At 44.2% G+C, this 23,529-nt stretch overlaps 1 protein-coding gene across 1 annotated transcript in view; it reads left to right on the top strand.

The window, feature by feature from the left end:
• The window catches only part of thada (THADA armadillo repeat containing), a 97,022-nt gene extending 73,839 nt beyond the window's left edge, over positions 1 to 23,183 (top strand). Inside the window, exons 33-38 of the mRNA XM_079280654.1 lie at positions 6,011 to 6,135; positions 8,727 to 8,799; positions 9,656 to 9,806; positions 10,110 to 10,232; positions 21,801 to 21,976; positions 22,538 to 23,183. Of these exons, the coding sequence (XP_079136780.1) occupies positions 6,011 to 6,135; positions 8,727 to 8,799; positions 9,656 to 9,806; positions 10,110 to 10,232; positions 21,801 to 21,976; positions 22,538 to 22,861 (972 nt within the window). The 3' untranslated portion in view covers positions 22,862 to 23,183. The remainder of the gene's footprint in view (positions 1 to 6,010; positions 6,136 to 8,726; positions 8,800 to 9,655; positions 9,807 to 10,109; positions 10,233 to 21,800; positions 21,977 to 22,537) is intronic.
• Positions 23,184 to 23,529: the final 346 nt, after the last annotated feature.

Here is a 23,529-nt window from a genome sequence, read left to right as displayed (position 1 = left end):
GGTTTGGTCGGCTTCCACCCTTTAACAAGTGTTGGAGGAGGGAAACGCAGCCCGTTTCCTGTTTGGGGACAGAAGGCGTCCATAAAGCGAGGACCGGCAGATCTGTGCTGTTACTCCACTCGTTAACACTCCTCCAGAGCCGACATGACTCAGCACTGCTGTGTGTGTGTGTGTGTTGACACGCTGCTGCAGAGTTTTCATACGTGTTGCGTTTCAGCGTCTTCGTTTATTTGTATGCATGCGTTGGGCCGTGCGCTCTCTGCCAGGCGCTGCTTCACAGGCCAGCCGTTAACGTTTAAAGCGCCGGGCCCCGTTAAGTGGAGCCTGCCCCGCGCGCCAAGGACACGCCGGCCCAAACGGGCCGGTTGCCACTGCTCGCCCTGGACTCCAAATGAAGCATTCTGGGAGAGGAGCAGGAGAGCAGCAGTGGGCCAAGGACATCGTGTTGGTCCGCTATCCTGCCCAGAGAGGGTGCTTCCAAAGTCTGAGGAAGTCTGTTTTCTTCAGGCCTTATTCAAGACACATGCTGAAGGAATCCGCTGCATCACAGCACTCATACGGGAACGATGGAAGCCTGAATGCCTCGTCACGTTCTCAAAATGTAGAAAACATTCAGTGCATATACGTTTGTGTGCTTTATTCTAAATCACGAAACATCCGTTTCTACTGACGCCACAGAAACACTCCCTTTAATCCCTGTCAACACGATGAGATTATGAATCAAGTGTACCTCACATTAGGAAATAACACCGGGTGTCAAAAATCAGTTCCCGGTATTTGCCAGAAGTCAAGTGGCTACTTGAGTGAAGCGTTCACTCTTAAGTGCATGTTACCAGAGCACACCGGGACACTCTTCATTAAAGAGGACATCCCAATGCAAATACACGGAGAAGCTCTGTTAACGGTAAAGAGCGGTTAGATATGATCAGCCACACACTGGTACAGACGACGGTGAAAAACAAATGCGCATTTAAGGAGCGACAGGTGATCTAGGAACACATTGGTCTGTCTGCGCAATGCTGTTGTTAGGCCTGTTTAGCTCTTCGTTCACGGCCAATGACTGGGTGGAAACATATAACAAAAAGTCCAATAAATATAAAAAGCTGCTGCTATCATATATTACTTAGCTTAATTTGACTCTATTAACAATCCATTTTCGGTCAACTTTTCCCCACTCAGATGGCACCGATAGCTGGCCCGGACTAATGAGGCAATTTGGTGTTTTGGATTTGTTAGGATTTTCTGACATTGAAATAAAAGTCAGCTCTCTCTTTAGTCACAATCTCTTCCATGCTTTGGCTCAAGAGGCCAGTTCACACCAAGTGAAAAGCAGCAAGGCCTCGAGGCTGTCCAGGCTCAAAGAGACGAGACAGCACCGCTGTGCAAGCTGGGTAACTTTTATATTTAACGCTGTGTGTGTGTGTGTGTGTGTGTGTGTGTGTGTGTGTGTGTGTGTGTGTGTGTGTGTGTGTGTTCATGCAGGGTGGGCCTCACTGTTTATTTGCATGCTACAGCTACGGAAGTCTGTACCCTGAGTTGGCATCTTTTCCTGTGACCGTGTATATTTGAGTACGTGGGCATGCCGAGCGTGTCACGAGACGGCAGCTCATTAAAGCGGGTCGTTAAAAGTCAGAGGCAGCGGCGACGGTCGGACCAGCTGGGATTCAAACCGCGTGAGCGTTTCAGTTCTGCAGTAAAGAGAGCGAGTGAACAGTGACACTGGCTTGGCATGTCTGGCCCCAGTGATGGATTCACTCTCATTGGAGTTAAGAGGAGCAGATGGTGTTTGTGAAACACTGTCTGAAACATACACAACGTCCACCACTAAGTATAAGCTGCTGTGGTTATTGGTGCGCTTTCTTTTTCCGCTCACGCATTTGTATTCGTTCTTCAAGTTTAGTTGTAGTAGCGTTGTAAAAAAACAAATATTTGGGAACATTCAGCAGCTTCAGATGATACACGCCGACTACCCTTGCAGGGAGAGGACACACACCGCTGTCGCACACATTGTCTGTATAGTGGACGCACCACTATACATTTATTGAAGAGGATGTCGGGTCATGTTCTCATCTACCTCTGTTGGCCACTAGAGTGCAAGTTTAAGGTCGCACGTCAACACATGGCATAAATATGGCTCATATTAAAACTCAACCATGCTCCACCGTGTTCACCATCTGGTCTTTAGCACCAGCTTTGTCCGTCTGTCATTTGGCGCTGGGCAGGAAGGGTACGGCGAGTTTATCATGGTTTTTGGTGCTAAAAAACCACTTCCTGCTACGGCTGAAAATAAGGGTTTTTGAGAGTGTAGCGTGTGAGCTGGAGAAGCCCCCAAAAAAAGAGCTTGAAGATGCTTCAGAGAGCTGAGAGAAACTGCAGAGTTGGTTGATCATTCTGCGGGTTTGTTACTACAGCATTACAGCCCTTTGACATTACACATAGAAACGTATTGTTTTAAATCAGAACAACGGGCGAGCGGGTAGGAGGTCTCCCTCGCTGCCATGTCTTTTTATTTTACTGCTCACACTCACAAATATACAGTCACACACACACACACACACGTACAGATGTTTACGCACAGACATCGCATCCACCCACACACCGATCCTATAAAGCAAGCTTCATGTTAAAGCTCTAATAACAGGCTGGGGGCCTCGAATGAAATAATAATCATCGAGATGTGCAGCAGGAATGTCGACATGTGTTCCCGGATGTGCGTTTTAAAAACGGGGTCTCACGCTGAGGCAAAGCGTGTCCTTTTTCCCCCCCTCCTCCCGGATGAGTGACCGGCCAAAGAAGAACAGCGTGGGAAGGATGGAGAGGAGGGGGTGAAGGAAGCAGCAAGTCAAGTTTAGGCAGTGGTGTGTAGTAACAAAGTAGCAATACTTCCTTACTGTACTTAAGTCGTTTTTTGGGATATCTGTACTTTACTTGACTACTTATATTTCTGTTGACTTTTACTTTTACTTCACTACATTTTGCAAATAAAACTGATACTTTGACTCTGATACATTTCCCCTGAAACCTTCGTTACTCGCTACAAAATCAAATCTATCTTTAGAAACAAACTGAATCATGAGACCAACGTCGGGGACTGTGGTGGAACACAGACTGCAAGCAAGCAGGTTTGGTGAATCAGTGGTCCTAGCAGCAAGTTAAATCATTGGTTAATCACGTTAATGCACAATTGCAAACAAGTGCTCTCAAAGCCGCGGTGTTTTGATGCCAGGATGCTACATGCTATAAGCTAGCGAGCGACTACATGAGTAGAATTCCACACAGGACGGGTGGGATGAGGAGAGGTGGACGGGTCAAACTAACACTGTGTTTCCTCCAGGAGGCCGCAGTTTGTGCCGTGTGTGAAACGAGAAGCCAATGTTGATTTATTTGTGACGTGACTTCCGTACTTAAGCAACGCCACTTCCGTAGATATTTGAACGCAAACCACGATCTTTTCCTGAACCTAACTAAGTAGTTTCATCCCCTAAACCTTCGTTGTTTCCTGTGAAGATGGAAGTTTATTTTGAAAAGACAGAATGCATATAACAAGCCAAAACAGACTCATGTTGCTGGACTTTTGCAGGAAAAACGCACGAAAAATGAGGAGTAACTTTTCATAAGATATCAATAAAACGATGATGAATTTATATCATTGTATAAAGAGAGTGACATGAGAAGATCAATCTCATGTCTGTAAGTTAAATCAGCTAACTTACAGACATAAGATTGATCTTCTCATGTCACTCTAATACATTCTAATACAATGTAACTTCTTTACATTCTAATACAATGTTGCTTCTTTACAGTCTAACACAATGTAACTTCTTTACATTCTAATACAATGTAACTTCTTTACATTCTAATATAATGTAACTTCTTTACAGTCTAACACAATGTAACTTCTTTACATTCTAATACAATGTAACTTCTTTACATTCTAATATAATGTAACTTCTTTACATTCTAACACAATGTAACTTCTTTACATTCTAATACAATGTAACTTCTTTACATTCTAATATAATGTAACTTCTTTACATTCTAACACAATGTAACTTCTTTATATTCTAATACAATGTAACTTCTTTACATTCTAATATAATGTAACTTCTTTACATTCTAATACAATGTAACTTCTTTACATTCTATTAGAATGTAACTTCTTTACATTCTAATACAATGTAACTTCTTTACATTCTAATACAATGTAACTTCTTTACATTCTAACACAATGTAACTTTTTTACATTCTAATACAATGTAACTTCTTTACATTCTAATACAATGTAGCTTCTTTACATTCTAATACAATGTAACTTCTTTATATTCTAATACAATGTAACTTCTTTACATTCTAATACAATGTAACTTCTTTACATTCTATTAGAGTGTAACTTCTTTACATTCTAATACAATGTAACTTCTTTACATTCTAATACAATGTAACTTCTTTACATTCTAACACAATGTAACTTTTTTACATTCTAATACAATGTAACTTCTTTACATTCTAATACAATGTAGCTTCTTTACATTCTAATACAATGTAACTTCTTTACATTCTAATACAATGTAACTTCTTTACATTCTAATACAATGTAACTTCTTTACATTCTAATACAATGTAACTTCTTTACATTCTAATACAATGAAACTTCTTTACATTCTAATACAATGTAACTTCTTTACATTCTAATACAATGTAACTTCTTTACATTCTAATACAATGTAACTTCTTTACATTCTAACACAATGTAACTTCTTTACATTCTAATACAATGTAACTTCTTTACATTCTAATACAATGTAACTTCTTTACATTCTAATACAATGTAACTTCTTTACATTCTAATACAATGTAACTTCTTTACATTCTAATACAATGTAACTTCTTTACATTCTAATACAATGTAACTTTTTTACATTCTAACACAATGTAACTTCTTTACATTCTAATACAATGTAACTTCTTTACATTCTAATACAATGTAACTTCTTTACATTCTAAGACAATGTAACTTTTTTACATTCTAATACAATGTAACTTCTTTACATTCTAATACAATGTAGCTTCTTTACATTCTAATACAATGTAACTTCTTTACATTCTAATACAATGTAACTTCTTTACATTCTAATACAATGTAACTTCTTTACATTCTAATACAATGTAACTTCTTTACATTCTAATACAATGTAGCTTCTTTACATTCTAATACAATGTAACTTCTTTACATTCTAATACAATGTAACTTCTTTACATTCTAATACAATGTAACTTCTTTACATTCTAATACAATGTAACTTCTTTACATTCTAATACAATGTAACTTCTTTACATTCTAACACAATGTAACTTCTTTACATTCTAATACAATGTAACTTCTTTACATTCTAATACAATGTAACTTCTTTACATTCTAACACAATGTAACTTCTTTACATTCTAATACAATGTAACTTCTTTACATTCTAATAGAATTGTCTTTTGAAGATGAACGGGACATTTTTCAGTTTCAAGTAATGACTGGGTTGTTACTTTCGGTGCTGCTTTAGTATTGATCATGTTTTGATATTTGAGTCATGTTGTGGATGATCAGATGGAGTTATGATGGGAGCAGTCGCCCAATTGCAGATTCAGCTTGAGCAAAACCTTTATTGTGTTCAAATCAGGCCCACAGGAGTTTACAAGGCAGGTGTCCTTTCTCTAAACACTGACCTGATGCATCAAGTGGATATTGTTTGTGAATTCTGCACGTCTTCTTTAACGCGTATTACATTTGTGTACAAGGGGAGAGCGAGGCAGCTGTGTGCCGTGGTTAAGGGTGTGCGTAGGGAGGATCTGACCGGTGGGGTTAAAAATACCGTCAGGGGCAACTTGCTAGAGAGAGGACACCAAAAGCTGTGTTGATGGACGGCCTCTGAGGCAACTTCCCTCACCAGTAGCTCTTGAGCGAGTGACTACATTATTTCTTTACTCCTTTGACAATCTCTCTGCCTCCTCCTCCCCTCAGGTCCTCACAGTGTTGCGTGTGTTGAGCTCCAGCGGAGAGCTCGAGTGGAGGGACGGCGCTGACATCTTGTCCCAGGAGGAGGCCCTGCTGCTCCTTCTGGCCCTGGCTCAGGATTCTGCTCACAGGTCAGAGAAGACAACGCGGACATGTGCAAATAATCTTCATCTTTTCAAAGTGGTGATTTGTAATTTGGAGGTGAATAGAGTTTCCTTTTCGGGTGCTTAGAAGTGCAGTAAGCGAGTAATTTGGGTGAAGCAGCCCTTTAATTTGAGATTTTAGTGCAGCGAAGGGGAGGACGAAACAAAAGCCAATCACAGACCAACAATCAAAACGCTTTAACCTTTAACCTCCCATGTGATTGACGAGCCCCTCGGGGCCGCTGTGCTTCTTCATCCTCTCATGAGGACAGACCGGACGCTACGCTGACTCTCTATCGCCTCTCCAGGTACTAGTGGTACTATAAGACACTAGCTGGTTACCCTGCTCACTTCAGGAGATATCTCTGCAACAAAGTACACGATAGAAGTCTCTGACACAACATCAACACTGTGACGTCTTCACATTCGGTGGACAAAACAATTCTGGCCTGATCTTCACAATGCCCCTTTCAGTGTTGGAACCTGCATTCACAGTTTTAACCAAAACGTATTTCAAAGAATAGGATCAAAAAAGTACCACATCTGAAATGTCATACCCCCTTAAATCATGGTGTTGAATCACCAAAAAGTTTTACAACCAGTGAAACTACCAAAAGTAGAATAATGTGAAATGTTTGTGTTTCCAGACTGCTCGATTCTGTTTTCTAAGATATAGAATTCAAAGAGTTGTAGAAATGCATTGATCATACAAGCAGAGTGTTCTTCGTGGCGTTTAGAGGAGGCAGCCAGCGCAGACTCGAGGATGAAATGATTTTGAAGGTCAAAGGTCAAGATGACTGTGACCTCGTGTCCTTCCCTTCCTCTTGGATGTGATGTCTCAGGAACGGCTCCAGCGAATTTCTTCAAATTTGACACGAACGTTAACTTTCAGTCGAGGTTTTGGTGATTTGGTGGTCAAAGGTCAGACATGGATGTAAACTGCAACATGACTGTGTGGCGGAGGTGTACAACCACTAGGCGGTAATTCAAGTTTTTAAGATCATTTTGATTGTGTCGATGCATGTGGTTGTGTTTTCTGGGCCTTAGATTATACATCGTGAACATACAGTAGGCCCTGATCTCTGTGCTCCATGAACTACAACAGAAAACCTGTAACTTTAATTCATTTCAAGGTAAATGCAGGAAACGGGGCCGCTAACCGCTTGACTTCAAAACACTTTGGGGAAAACTCGCTGTCAAAGCGGCGCCTAAGCAAATCCAGACCAGCTTTTCAGCCGTGATGGACGAAAGAGACACGAATGCGCTACACAACGAGATGCAACCCACTCTCCTCCTCCTGTTGTTTCTGGCTCCTTCCACCTGTGAAGGAGCCCTCATTCGGCTGTGGCAGGCTGGCTGTCGAGCCTTCATTCAGAGCCAGAGTCCATGGAGGAGGGACATCCAAGGATCACTGGCTGCACCTTAACCCCGCACCTGGGCTCACCTGGAGCTTAGTGGCCTCTTTCTGCGTGGGTGCTCAGCTATCAGTGCAGTATTGTCAGCCAGCAACAGAGATGGGAGGTTTAAAATGAAAAAAAACGAAAAAAACACAGATGAAAGCTGATATTTGTGCTCTCAAAGGCCGTCATTAGAGCATTATTCCTACTTGAGATTATTCACACCTGTCATGCTGAAACCATTATATTTCTGTGAGAGACACTCCGTCCTCCTCTTACCACAAACTGATTTGTGTGTGTGTGTCTCACCTTCCTTGACATGCCGCCGCTGTACTTTTCTCCCCCCGACAAGAGAATACAGGCTTGAATCCGGATTGGATTACAAAGGCTCTTAGCCGTGTAAAGTCTTTTCCTGGCAACAATCTCTGGACCCCGGGATCCACTTTCCCTCTGAAACGGCCCCAGGGTTATGATTAGAGCCGCGGGGGGACAGGATTGGGTTGCTGGCCGCCCTTGTCTGCCACGTGATTGAATGGCCCCCGGGCTAATGTGATCCATAATGTGGTGGCGAGTACCAGCACACTTCCTTTTGTGGGTTGTAAGTCAATACAGTTGAGCGATGTGCGAGTAGTTGATGGTTAGTTTACCGTGGAACGACCTGAAGAGCGCACAATTATCTTCGCACTCTCTCACTGCACTAATATTTCAAACTCAAAGGGTCGGTTCATCTAAATTGATTAAAAACATTTACTCACTTTCTGTGCTTCCAGTGCTATGTAAACGAGCCGAAAAAAGCAAAAGAAATGTCAGTGAGTAGCCGTTGAAGTGTTTCTCAGTAGTTCGTTGACGCAGTCGTGTCGTTAAAAAGCACCGGGAACTGGCTAACAGCGTGTTTTCGGTCATCGGAGCGCCAAAAGAAATGTCATCGGCTTCCATTGAAGATGACTTGCAACCTGTTGCTCGCAGCATAAAACACTCAAAATGAAGCTCTACCAATATATAGCCCCAAATTACAATTCACTAATTTGCCTTAAATTACCCCCCATCCCCTAAAAAAGAGAAACATCAGATAGAGCCACAGAGCAGAGATCCCTCTTCAAGGGCAGATGTTAAAAATATGCTAACCAAAGTTATTCTTAGACATTTGGGAGCTGGTATCAGGTGTTGGATGTTGTGTTTCAGTGTGGAGCTCCACTGTGCTGCCCTGACCCTGCTCTCTCAGCTGGTGGTTCAACTGGTGAACTCTAATCCTCAGGTAAAGACTGACTACTACTTCTACTATTACTACTACTACTATTACTACTACTACTACTATTACTACTACTACTACTACTCTTACTACTACTACTACTACTCCTACTACTACTACTCTCTTAACCGGCATTGAAAGATGTGTTTGCAGCATTTGCTGAAATTCACAATTCCCAAATACGGGATGATGTTGGTTGTAACTGTTTGTGGTAGCTTAGGCTACATCCACGCCTAGTGTCCACAATCCTCCGCCGTTTTCGAACTCCTAAAACGGAGACTTTTGAAAACCCGGCTGACGGATGCTGGCGGCTTTTCGTGAAGTTAAATTCTGCATTTTACTGCCTACTGCTACTGCCTACGTGGCCCGAAAGCGAGCTATTGTGGCAATAGTCCAGCTGCGTCATCGACCTGCTTCCTGTTTACACTGGTATGTGCATGCCCAGTGTCCGTGAATGGTCATGTGATCCATGCGTCCTCAGGCTAGTTAGAATGCACTGAAAACGTTCTCGCTTCCTCTCGGACAACCTATTAATGTGGATGTAGCTTTAGCTAGCATACAGCATATCACAGCATATCGCACTTTTAATTACAATTTTTATAATTCAATAAGACTGTACTGGTAATTGTAAATTTTAAATATTGGCAATTGAATGTTAAAACCAACCAACCAATTGAAGGAGTGCTTATGTGAGCCAATTTTCTTCCTTGTTAGAGATTTCCAAAATAAAAAGTCAACAAAGAAAACAAGAACACTGAGAGAACCATCTGAGTTTCTTATAATGCTTATAATCGTGCAGAAGGGTGAGAATTTTTTTTAAAAAAGCGAGTAAATGTGTTTTTCCGATCGATCCACCATCCAGGGTGCGAGTGCAGTTGCTTGTTTAGCCGAGTGGGGGTCGCTGGTGTGCTCGTGCTGCAGCGAGGAGCAGCCGGTGGAGGTGAAGCTGACGGCCGCCGAGGTGCTGGTCAGCTGTACGGCCACCGTGCTGACCAGCACGCATCTACCGCTGGGTGAGTCGAGACGAACACTATGACGCAAACAAAGAAACGTGTCGCAAAAAATACAGTCAGTCTTTCATTTTCTGAAACCTTTCTTAAGGCAAAACTGTTATTTTGTGGATCTGATATACAGGCCTCAATTTACTGTGTGTGTGTGCGTGTGTGTGTGTGTGCGCGTGCGCGTGTGTGTGTGTGTGTGTGTGTGTGTGTGTGTGTGTGTGTGTGTGTGTGTGTGTGTGTGTGTGTGTGTGTGTGTGTGTGTGTGTGTGTGTGTGTGTGTGTGTGTGTGTGTGTGTGTGTGTGTGTGTGTCTCAGGTTTGTCCACCTCACTTTCTCTGTGGAGGAGTCTGTTTACACTGCTGCAGGACGAAGACCAGGATGTGCGAGATTCGGCCTCTGACTTCATCTCTAATGTACCAGCACCTCTGCTCAGAACAGGTACACACACACACAATCATTACACACTAACATGTGTACAACATGTATACAAGCATGGTTCAACACATGATATTCACACTCACCCACACAAACACAAGCCAAAGCTGTGTAAGACGACAGTGATAATTACAGAAGTACACACACGCACACACACACGTGTGTTAACAGACACGCACATAAAAAACACCACAAACACATGGCGATGTGAAAAAGGGTCGATGACATCATTTCTTGATGAGGGACGGGAAGCGTTCCTGTAATGAAGGCCGCTGATTTGAGATGTAAGAGCAAAAAGTGTGTGTGTGTGTGTGTGTGTGTGTGTGGGTCTGAGGTCTGCTTCGGTCACAACTATACATCTTATCCCCTATCCCCACACACACACACACGCGCTATCAGAGGGCCGACAGCTGCCAGCTCTCAAGTGCCCCTCGCAAACCGCCGCGGTGTGACTTCCCGTCCTCGACGACGCTCGCTTCCTGTATTTTCCTCAGCTTTCCTCCGGGAGCCGGAGCCCTGTTGTGTCTGCCGCCGCCGATAGCATCTCGCAGCGTAACACGAGACGGCAAAACATCTCCTCTGGAGCGTCTCCAGCCCCTCGCGGCTACGCCGAGTCATGGGGGAAGGCTTTTTTATTTACCATGAGAAGAAAACAATCCAAACTTTTCCTTTAACGGCAGAGCATGTTTCACGATCTGAGGGCCCAGGAAACGCTTTTTACAAAAGTCAGTTGAGGCCAAGATTTTATCCAAAAGCAATCTGTGTGTTCTATATGTGTTTATGTACTTAAGGCCAGATAAGATGTCAGCTAAAAATCCGATAGGAGCTCAACAACATGACCACGGTGGAGAGGTTTTCTCTGGAACAGGAAGAGAACACAATAGGCATAATTGCAGAGTGGGTGGAAATAAGAGAGTTGGGCATCCTCTTTTGTCCTTCCATATTCATGGCCCCTTTTGGAGATTACAGGTGTGTGTGTGTGTGTGTGTGTATGTGTGTGTGTGTGTGTGTGTGTGTTTTACTGGCACACATTCCCACTGCGGTAAAAGGAGTGACTGAGTGACTTCACTCTCCAGCCATGCCGCTCGAATGCCCCTGCTTTTTATGGAATTTCATGAAAACTGCCCCAAATTCCTGACTTTATTTCCGACATAATTGGCGAGCTGAAATGAACGAACGAGCGACTTGGCCGGGAAAATGAGAAACGACAGTAAAACCTTGAAAGAAATCACTCGAGTGTAAAACAAAAGAAAAACCTTCAATTGGAAAAATATGTCATCGCTGTGCTTTGAGAGCTCAAACTTAAGTGATGTTTCTAAAGTTAGATACACGGCAGTGGGCTGGGAGGACATTTTGGTGCTTGGAGAGCTTCGGCATTTGATGAAGTCATCATGAACCAACTCACTGCTGTCTTTAGGAGAACATGTCCGAGTGTGTGAAAGAGTTCTGTTAAAGTAGAGTTTCTTTCTCCTTTTTTTTTGTATGATTGTTGAAATTTCGTTTGCACCGACATTAAATTCTGGCCCGTGCCAAATGTCAGAAAGTGTTTTTACGAGGTATACGTGGTGAAGTTCTGGTCCGCCATGGCAGAGACCTTTGGCTTGGTGACCTGCATAATATCTCAAATAGGAAATAGGAAGGGGATAGCCTGCCATGCTACTCAACACCACAGCTATGTAGTGCAATGCTGCACCGATGGAAAAACAACTGTGTGTGTGTGTGTGTGTGTGTGTGTGTGTGTGTGTGTGTGTGTGTGTGTGTGTGTGTGTGTGTGTGTGTGTGTGTGTGTGTGTGTGTGTGTGTGTGTGTGTGTGTGTGTGTGTGTTATGACCTGCCGTTGCAGAGTCAAGTATCTGAGGTGTTAGCTACTTCAGATGGAGGCGACGACTCCTGGCCCTTTGATATGGAGGACAGGCAGTGATGTGGGAACAGAGACGGGTTCTGCAACACACAAACAATAACAAAATGTAAACCCCCCCCCCCCCCCTCCCCCCCATAGGAAGGAAATAGATTTAAATGTAATTGGATTGCTTTATCTCTGGTTAGTTGCTGATCATTTCCTTGCCGGACAGTATAGATCACATGTGAACCAGATGTTTTGCTGAATTAGGTTTTCTGCACAACAGACGGCGTGTATACACCAAGTATATCTGACAGCCATTAAAAGAATAGTGTGACTGTTACTTTCCAAAATGTAGATGAGAAAATCCGTCCCAATGTCATGTCTGTATGCTAAATATGAATCTTAAGCTAGCAGGTGATGGGCCTAGCTTAGCATTAAGCCTGGAAACGGGGGGAAACTGTCCAGTCCAGGGGGCTCTGTCCAGTACATCAATCTGTTCATCTGACTCTCAGAAAGAAAGCAAACGAATGCGCTTCTCAAAATATTGAACCGTTGGCGAAAGCTCTAAAATGACTTTAAAGCACTCAGTACTTGTTTTTTCTTTCTCTTAAAGTAACGGGACTTTTTTTGTGTCACTGGTATACAAACTTTTAAAGACATTAAGTAAGAGTAGGGCCAATCCTTGCCTTTTGATGAAGTGATTGAATGCTTTGCAACTTTTCTTGTTTCACGTCAAAGAGTTAAATATATATATATATATATATATATACACACTCATATATATATATATATATATACACACTCATATATATATATATATATATATATATATATGAGTGTGTATATATGTGTGTGTGTGTGTGTGTGTGTGTATATATATATAGTCGCCGAACAAAACCTTCAAAGAAGTGTCACGTGTCGCTAATTTATTAAGAAGAACCCATAAAGACGCACAGAAACAGAAGAGTTGCTCGACTTTTTTGATTTGCAGCTTTGAACCTTGTTACTTGTGCAATAAATACGGTCGGTTGTCTTTGATTTGTGTCTGATAGGAAATGTGACAACCACAGGAGACGCCGTGAGAGAGACGGCCTCTGATTGGCAGACATTGACTTGTATTTGATCCTTTGACCGAACTAACCACTGACTGCTTCATGACAATCGCTGCTCCATTGTTTCTATGTTAACGCTCACCATTCACTGAGTTTCCTACTGTTATCTTCATGGTAATGTTTCCTGATGATGCTGTTGTTGTTGCTGCTGCTCTGCTCTTGCTCTCTATGCTGTTTTCTCGCCAAGCACCAGAGGAAGTCGGGGCTGTAAAGTGTTTTTATTTCGCACCTCTCCATCTCACACCTTTGCGTCCTGGTGTCTCGGCTCCACTGCGGCGTCTGCAGCGCGAGCTCTTTGTGAGATGGAGTGCTGCTTTGGGCTTTCGAGAAGGGGGATGGGCTGTAGCCCCTAACCCAAATCCCTCAGACGTGGGTGGCTGAACAGAGGAATGAACTTCCCACTACAGTGGATGTGATGACACCAGCGAGTGGACGAGTGTGGGGCGGGAAGCGCTTCCTCTCATTTCACTTGTCCTGACAGGCCGTTGAAACGCCCCCCCTCCCCCTCCTCCCCCGCTCAAAGGGACATCTGAACCCCCCCCCCCCCCCCCCCCCAGCTGCAAAGGCTCAGGAAGGATTTAGTGAACAGTGAAGGTCTCTTCACTCTCTTAATTTAATTCAATGACTTAAATGACACGACTGTTGATCAGACACAGTGAGGCTGCTGCGCTGTGCGGAACCTTGCCGTTCAAAAAAACAATCCTGTGTTGTTCTGTTGGAGTTTATAATCAGTTACCCACAATTCAGCACGTTTAGTCGCACAAAGCCTTCAGGAATAATATGCATTTTTTTTCCCATCTCTCTTATTATTTCCACCAAGGATTGTGGGATTTTTTTGAAATGTAGTTTTTGCATGGACACAACCCATCAGCCTGAGTAAAAAAACAAATGTGAAGGAAAAGTCGACTAAACTACAATACTTTATGTGCAATACGTTCAGATAAGCCGGCTAGAACAGGGAAGGAAGTGAGTCGGTACTATGCAAGATTAGATCGCTGTAGTTTTGTATGAGAAAAGCATTTTTATACCTTTTCATTAGAGATCTGACAGCAGAGAGAGGAGGAGAAGTATTGGGAGTGAGCGAGGTGTTGCAACAATGGTCTTCTGCGAGACTCGAACTTTTGATGTTGGTTACACCTCTAGACAACCTTTGCCCCGCCTCTTCTTCTGGAGCTGAATGTTTTGAATCCAGCCCCAGTTTTAATTGAAATTGTCAGGAATTAGCTTTCAATGTTTCTGAATCCATGTCAGTCCACAAAACGTGAACAATACTCATTGTGTACTGTATTTGCTGTTAGTATACCAACCAATGTACATGAATCAAACCATGACTTTGGAATGCCGCTCATCATTTCAACTTATAAGTGGAAGCAACATTATGGACGTTCATTCTTGACCTTTGAAGTAGTGTTGACAAGACTACTAACTCCAGGTGCTTTGACCAGCTTTTTCCAGAGCTTTCAACCGTACCACATGGTCTTCATCAGCAGATAATACCCGCAGCCTTGGCTGTGCTGTATTCAGTGATGAGTATCGCGCCTTTTCCCACTGGACAAAAACACAATAATGCCTGTGTGCGCACGATAAAGGACTTGTTATGGTTCTTGGAAATTTACATACTAAGCACTTTTTAAGAACTTGGTTGTCGGACATGACCAAAGATTGTAATTCAGTTTAAAAAATAAAAAAAGCTCATAATGGTGCAACTGTTATACTGTTTCCACAAGTGGCACAAGGTTAAGTTTTCCCCTCACACAGAGCCCTGCCCAGCTCAAATGTACCAAAAGAGTGCCAGCGGACGGAGTGTGTGCCAGTGGATGCCAATGGCTGGCACACACACACACACACACACACACACACACACAGCCTCACCCCATCGTACATCGGACCCATTCATCCACCAACTGGCTCTGACATTGTCATTTGCGGAGACAAGATTGTCTTACATAAACTCACACAAACTCAAACAATACCTACATCGGACTAAACTCAAGCCAGCACACACGCACACGCCAGCAACAGCGTGAAAGACAATCCCCTTGAGAAACTGAGCATTTTGCGCCAAAAGCTGGCGGAGGGGGAAATCGCATTAAGCGACGTGTGAAAGCGCCGTAGAAAAGCAGATCAATTGAATGCAGCTAAAATTTCCTATTATGTCCCTTAATGTTGGCGAGGGGGAGGGGGGGCCTGTAAAGGCTTGACATCAGAGGCCGGGCTGTCCCAGAGAGAGAGAGGCGGCTTCTCGGTAAAGAAAGGAATTCGTCACTCAAGCTCTTAAATCTCCTCTAATGCGGTCCAATCAGCAGCCTCTAATGTTCACAGAGCGGGTTTCCCTCGCCGATCAGACTTCAGGCTCTGCTCCGATTTTACGCCTCCTCTCTAAAGAGGAAAAACAATCTGGGTTCCCGACCCTGTGTGTGTGTGTGTGTGTGTGTGTTTTGTACGATATGTGTGCTGATGTGGGGTCTGTATACCTCCCTCCTCTCTTCCCATAGTGCTAATGTTTTGGCTAGTGTCTCTCAAAGCCTTTTGAAGTCTCTGGTGTTATCTGGGTGTCAGGTGTGGTGAGGATGGTCAAGGTGGGAGAACAACACACACACACACACACACACAACCTCTGTGTTGCTGCGTGGACAACTGGAGTCGTTAAATTAAGTTGTACGTTATGTTTTCCTTCCGTTTGAAGTGCGTGTCCTCACACTCGCACTTCCTCCGCTCTCGTAGAGATCACAGCGAGCGTGGGCTCATGCCGGGCCTCTGGTTATGTGTAGAAGCATTATGGCAACAGAGGGCTATTTGTAGCAAGACTACTTAAAAAAAAAACACATAAAAAAAACATTTAGTCACTAAATGTAAGAACCACGTGAACGTCATGTTCACACATGCGGCAAATCCATTCCTACATCCATTCATTAGCACGTCAACAGGAAACACAGCGCGCACGTGCAGGATAGTTGTGAGTCCACTCACACACGCCCTGGTCCTGGTCGGCTGTGTGTGAGTTATAGTTTTGTTTCCCAGAGGGCCCTCCAAGCCCAGAGGAGACACACACACACACACACACACACACACACACACACACACACACACACACACACACACACACACACACACACACACACAGTTTGGATCTACAGTCAGCCAGGCTTCATTTAAACAGTCACATACCAGATACGTTCTTGGGGGAAATCAGGTGAAGGTGCTCATTAATCAGATTATATTTATTTCATATTTGATAATCCTGCCACCTGAAAATGTTTTTTTCCCTTGGGCTTGCGTCAGACATTTATTCCTGGATCTGAATTTGACAACACGTGTTCTGTTCATCTGTGGAAACGTGACGTATTTAGTTATTCATCTCAGTTTGACGTCTCAGTCAGACTTAACTTGGATTCAATTATTTTGGATACAGGGACACGCCACTACGGGTAATGCTTTTTCCTTTCATGCCACCGCATCACACGATACTCGGCGGGCTGGGTCTGCTTCGTCATGCACATCCCCTCCCGTAGAAAACCCAATTAGAAACCTGTGTGCGCCGTTCATTGGCAGAGAAACCGGGTTTCTCCTGCAGGGATCTCAGCGGTTAACTTGTAGGCTGGTGGAAGAAACCAGGCACTCCCCAACATGTTTTGTTTTGTGTTTTTTTGCAACATCAGGTGATTGTAGACTGTCTCCTTGGTGGCTGCAGCGTTCCTGGCCCCGTCTATTTGACTCCTTACTCTGTCTGCTACATGTTTCCACCTCTTCACAGGCAATGTGCACGAACTGATGTCCACTCTTCTGTTGATTACGGCTCACGATCATAATCATTTTCAGAAGTGATTAATAGTAATACTGTTGATAAATATACTATCAAGAAAAACACACTTAGCCGAGTCATGCTGTATATGACTGAGAGGAGATTCACACTCGATCAATGAATTAAAACACAAAATGCTTTTGTACAGATGAGATTGTCAGAATAGTTAGCGTGCTAATGTGTGAACTGTTTGGGTTGAAAAGAGCTCATACGAGGATGTGCTCGACGCATCTGACCCGACACTTGATTAAAAGGATGTTTGATAATGACACCAACTGAGAAGATTTCAAACCACATTCAAACAAAGACCTCAAATTACAAAACCTCCCATCAATAAGTGGATAGAGTCCTCGAAAAAAGTTTTGTTTGAACTCTGCCAAACTACACAGCGGTACGTTTCCCATAAAGGGGCACAGAAAGACATAAACAACATTAAGAGTTGCCTTAAAGTATTGAATGAGTGCGGGGAGAACACTCCCAGATTTGTCTCTCATTTCCTGGATGAATTGCCTCCGGTGACGTTTTCCAACTTGGACGTCTCGAGTCTACTTGGGAAAATGGAGCAGCTGTACACTGAGGTCTGCTCATTGAAGAAGTCGATGCAGCTACAGGCTGATGTAGGCGAGGATTCTCGTGCCATCACTGTGGAAATTGATCGCCGACTGTGTGCACTGGAGCGTCCCACTGACCTGACTTCGAGCGGTGGCACAGGTGCTTCAGCGGCGCTGGATGGAGGCACTGTGTGCGTGAAGGCTGGGACCACTGGCTCTGACGATGCAGGGCTTGGGGCTACGCTGGCGAAGGACTCGGACGTTGATGCCGGAGAACGGGATGAGGCGGGACCCTGCGATCTGGACGAGGAGATGGCTGCGGGAGGTTCCGATTGTTTGGTGTCACGCTCCCCAAAATGGAGTCAGGTCGTGAAAAAAGGCCGACGGCTGGCGCGTGTTCCGGGGAGCGCTGCTGCTCAGTCGGGATCGCGTACTGTCGCCCCCGGGCGGAAAAAGAGACCCGGCAACGTTAAGCCTGTTGTTGGGACCGGAGCTGTGGGCAGCATCAAAACGGTCAAGACAAAGCTGGTGAGTGTCTTTGCTACCAGGTTCTCACCAGATCTAGACGCTGAAACATTATCTGCGTATCTTAAGGAAAAACTCAGCCGGGAGTTATCGGCTCTAACCATGCACTTGCTGTGGGGGGAATAAGTTTGCCTGCTGGTGCTATGGGCACTTACTTGCTTTGCTAAATGTATATCCGGGTTTTGTCGTACAACTGTCGTGGCCTGCGTGTGGGCCAGAGCGTTGGGGATAAAGCTCGCCGCATGGTTGTTGACAACCTTTTGGAGAATTGTGACATACTATGTTTACAAGAGACATTCTTACCGAAGCAAGACTTGGAAAAACTCAACTCTTTTAATGATAACTTTCATGGTGCTGGGGAGTCTACAACTGACTTTGGCATGGGAATAGTCAGAGGAAGGATTCCAGGGGGTGTGGCTATTCTCTGGAATAAGAAGCTTGACTCTTTGATAAATGTGGTCAGGCTTGGTGTTGACTGGTGTGTTGCAATACAGTTTACTCATGATGATAAGGAATTCATTATCCTAAATGTTTATACACCCTATGAGTGCAATCACAATGAGGATGAATATCTAAATAGGCTTGCCTTCATCAATTCCTTCATTCAAGACAATACTTCTTCTAGTATTTATGTTATTGGGGATATGAATGCAGATATCTCATACACAAGCTCAGTATTTGCCAAGCACATGGCTCAGTTTTGTAAAGACAATTATTTTATATTATCAAGCAAAGTGCTTTTGCCTACAGATAGCTACACATTCATTAGTGAGGCCTGGCACACTACATCATGGCTGGACCATTGTATTAGTACAGCTGATGCTCATGCTTCATTGGGATGTATGGGCATTCTTTATGGCGCAGCAACAACTGATCATATACCGTTTGCTATGTCGATAAATGTTGAACATCTGCCGGCGCTATCTAGAAATGGAAATAGTGTCAACACAGAAAAACTTGACTGGTCAACTCTCACTGAAGAGGACGTCTTAGTGTATTCTGCTCGTACAGACCAGTCCTTCAGTCATATTCATCTAGCTAGAGATGCAGCTATGTGTACTGACGTTAACTGTAAGGATGTGGTGCACAGGAGAGATCTCTGCTTCATGTACGATGATATAGTAAGTGCTCTGTATAAAGACAGCAAGCCCTACTACAAGCATCATAATAAGACCCATAACATCAAACCTGGCTGGAACGAGTATGTAGCTGAGTATCATGCTGAAGCCTGTGAAGCCTTCAAATCATGGGCTCGAGCTGGTAGACCCAGACAAGGGCCAGAGCTTGAGTACAAGAAGCTCACCAATGCAAGATATAAGTATGCCATTCGCTTCATTTGCAAGAATGATCAAGCCATGAGGGCTGACTCCATGGCCAAGAAGCTGCTAAGCAACAACCTAGTTGATTTTTGGAAAGAAGTGAGAGCTCTTAACTGTAAAACATCTTTACCATGCACTATAGATGGAATCTCAGGAACAGACAACATTGCTGAGTTATGGCGACAGCATTATAGCACCTTATTTAACTGCATCAAAAGTGATTTGTACAGCGTGGACAGTTCTGAGAGTAATGAGACAATGGCACTTACATCATATGAGGTGCACCAAGGTATCAACAAACTGTCTGAAGGCAAAGCAAGTGGCTTCGACCATATTACTGCTGAACACCTTAAATATGCTAGTCCGAGGTTAGCTCCTCTCCTCGCTATTTGTTTTACTGGCTTCATGATTCACGGCTTGTTACCAGACTCAATGCTGTCTGTTCTCTTAGTGCCAGTCATTAAAAACAAAGCTGGTAAAGTATGTAGCCGAGAGAATTACAGGCCCATTGCTTTGGCCAGCGTCCTGTCAAAAGTCCTAGAAAGAATTCTGCTGGACAGAATACAGGACTTCATCACCTCCACAGATCACCAGTTTGGCTTCAAAGCCAAACATGGCACTGACTTGTGTATATATGCCTTAAAGGAAACTGTAAACAAATACAGAGGTCAAAACTCATCACTTCTTATGTGTTTTATTGATGCCTCCAAAGCTTTTGATCGTGTTAATCATAGTAAATTATTTTTTAAACTGAGCCAAAGAGGTGTCCCCACATACACAGTGAGAATTCTGGCTTACTGGTATGCGCACCAGAGTATGCAAGTAAAATGGGGTAAAAGTGTGTCAGCCCCATTTGGGGTTAGCAATGGTGTCAGACAAGTTCTGTTTAATCTGTATGTTGATGATCTGTCCAAGCAACTGAAATCCTGTACTACTGGGTGCATGATTGGAAATACTCTGGTTAATCACATCATGTCTGCAGATGATCTGGTGATCTTTAGTCCTTCTAGCGCTGGTCTTCAGCAGCTCCTCACTATATGTACTGTGTACGGTGTGGAACATGACATCAAATACAGCCAGTAAGAGTGCTCTCCTGATCTGTAGAACTAAAGAGGACAAATGTCTAAACTTCCCTGACTTCAAATTGTCTGACAATAATCTTGGTGTCTGTAGTGAAGTAAAATATCTTGGTCATTTTTTAACAGAACACATGACTGATGATAACGACATTTCCAGGCAATGTGGTATGATGTATGCACAAGCAAACAGTCTCTCACGTTAGTCTGGTCTGTGTACAGATGGAGTGAAGATGTCTCTGTTCAGAGCACATTCTTCACCGCTCCACTGCACACTTGTGGTCAAACTACAGAAAAAGAGTCTACAGAGACTTCAAGTAGCGTACAATGACGCCATGAGAATACTTTTAAAGAGACCGAGATGGAGTAGTGCTGGTGAAATGTTTGTGGCTGCACGAGTCAACACTTTCCAAACTGTTTTAAGAAATCTCATGTACAAATTCATCTGTCGACTGAATGACTCTGTAAATGGGATCATACTTGTTTTAACCAACATAAGGTTTAGCACCACACGCTACCAGTCCCAGCTGTGGCGACATTGGTACAGCTGTCTCTTTGTCAGGCATTGCTAGGCCTATGTACTTTCATTGTTTGTGTCTGTTTTTTTATGTATCTGCCTGTATGGGCCCCGAGTCTGAAATAAAGTCGATCTATCTATCTTTCTAATAACTTTGAATAAATGATCAAATAATGATGGTTAAGTTCACGTGCGACGCACACATTTCTCCAGATATGCTTCTATAACCAACGGAGTCATCACTCCTTCTTGCAAAGCCGTGAACTTTCAGGTTTAATATCGTCACTGCGCTCCAGATGTTTCCGAGTCTGTACTAGCTAATACTTTTAATGGTGCGTCCTGATTTTTCTAACTGCTGTAAAGAAGCAGCAATACAGACCGGGTCAAACCAAATCACCAAAGTGTTTGCCACACTCGTAGTACATCTCTGTGGGCTTTGTTTCTAAATGTCTTCCCAGTTCTGCACTCTGCATGTTTAAATCTTTCTCGGTTGTTTCCCTGACCTCTTGCCTCTTTATGAGCTTGAGCACCCCCTTAGATCCCGGGCCAGAGGTCCTCGGGTCACTCCAAAGCTGAACTTAAGACTAAAGGTGAAACAAAAGCAGAAGTCCAACCGCCACTCAGCTGACACGGTCACCTAATGACACGGCAACAGAAGCCGGCTACGGGTGGGAAAAAGTCGACAGTCGCACGCAGCAAACAAGCTGTTTGTGATTGGTGCAAAGACGGCCTTTGAACACGCTTGTTGTGGCAAACCTGGTGTGTCTCAAATGTTAAACACTGTTTACAGACTTTGCATAAACGCGTGTCCTCCTTCTGCCCTCAGATGTGACAGGTGCGTCCGTGTGTCCTCCGGTGGCCCTGGACTCGGGCGTGGGGCTCCTGTGTCGCCTCTTCGAGCTGTGGGGGCAGACGCCGGCGGGCGTCCTCGCTCTGACAGAGTGGCTGCTGGGAGATGGAGACGCTGGCGAGGAGGCGGTTGCGGACGAAGCCGCCGGTCTGGTGAGAAGCCGCCGCGAGGGCGACTTTGCCTTAGTGACCTTAACTGACGACGTTACGCTGCAGCACAAAAACATCACAGGAACACTGTGTTGGACGTCATGTTCTCAGCGGTGATTTCCGTGAAGTGAAACTGATGACCGATGACCGATAAACAGGACGTTTATGCACCAAGTGTAAAATCACCACTTAAGGCACTTGGCCTGTGATTCGGGGTTGGTCTAACTCCGTGTCTGTGTGGATTACAGGGACAGCACTTTATTTTGTTTTATTCTCATCACAGTAGTCAAAACAGCTGAGTGTTTTAGGCCACCAAGGTTTCTGCCCTCCGGCCACACGTTGTGTAGCTGCCGGCTTCGTTAAACAGCTGAGCGGCGTCGTACACTACATGGTGGAGCGTTTAGCAGCTGAAGACAGAGATACGTCGCTTTAGGCTGAAACTTTATAATTGTTGTGTTTACAGCGTGTTCTGTAGCCAAAGCAGCCCACAGAATACATTTAATTAATTAATACTGATTTAAATCAACGTCCCAGTAACCAAACTCCCATTTCGCTTGTTACCAGGACGAAGAGGACTTCCTGTTCGAGAAGGGGGATCTGAACCTGTGGGCCGAGCCGGTCCAGTGGGTGAAGCTGCTTCACGGACACGTCGGCTCCCTCATCCTGGCCTCCAAGCGGACCCGGGCCCCAGGGTTCTCAGGGCCGGACCAGGTCCACCGAATCCGCACGCTGTCAACTCGGGCCCGAACCCAGGCCCTCGGCTCCCAGCGGGCCCTGGACTCCCTCCCTGCCCTGCCCCAGTTCTCCTCCACCATGGAGCACGCCCGGCTGCTGCTGCGGCACCAGAGGGCCACTCTGGCTCTAGATGTGCTGGAGAGGCTGAGGTAGAGGAGGTCGCCCTGTTTGGCTTTTATTTTTATTTTTTAGGGTAAAATTTGGTAAAGTCAAGGTTCTTAATATTGAAATGAAAGAAAAGTATCAGATGAATGCTTCAATGAACGCTTGAGACCACAGACTGGCTTTGTGGTCGAGTCTTCTCATCATTATCACAACAAGGGAATGAAGGAAACAGGATTCTTTGTTTTTTTATTCTGTTCTTGTCTCTCACTTTGTCTGCCGTGTTCATTGATTACTATATGTGTTTTTAATTTTTACAATTGCTGTTCGTCTGTCTTTTTTTCAATTAAACATTATGTCTGACATTACTACACTTTTGTTTCCAAAGTCCGATTTTATCCCGAAAGGAGAAAAAAAACGCTGAATGTCAACAATAATTGGAAGGCTGTGTGAGTGTTTGCGTGCCGAAGCCATAACAATAACTCAGTGCCGGAGCTCGGGCACAGCAACACCCGGCGCTGTGCTCCTATCGGCGGGGAACGTGTCACACGACAAACACATCCAACAGTGTCCGCAAGTTTACCGGGATTTAAGGGTCGGGAACAAAACGACGACGAAAGTGTCGACTTCAATGGCGCGATTGTGCGGCGACGCTGGCTTCACTTCTCTTGACACGTCCCCAAAGTTGTGTTTCAGTGTTTCCCTCCGACTTCTACTGT

The sequence above is a fragment of the Melanostigma gelatinosum genome (assembly GCF_949748355.1).
Source record: "Melanostigma gelatinosum genome assembly, chromosome: 12".
Classification (NCBI taxonomy): Eukaryota; Metazoa; Chordata; class Actinopteri; order Perciformes; family Zoarcidae; genus Melanostigma; species Melanostigma gelatinosum.
Note: the sequence above shows the minus strand (reverse complement) of the source record. Positions and strands in the feature narration are given on the sequence as shown.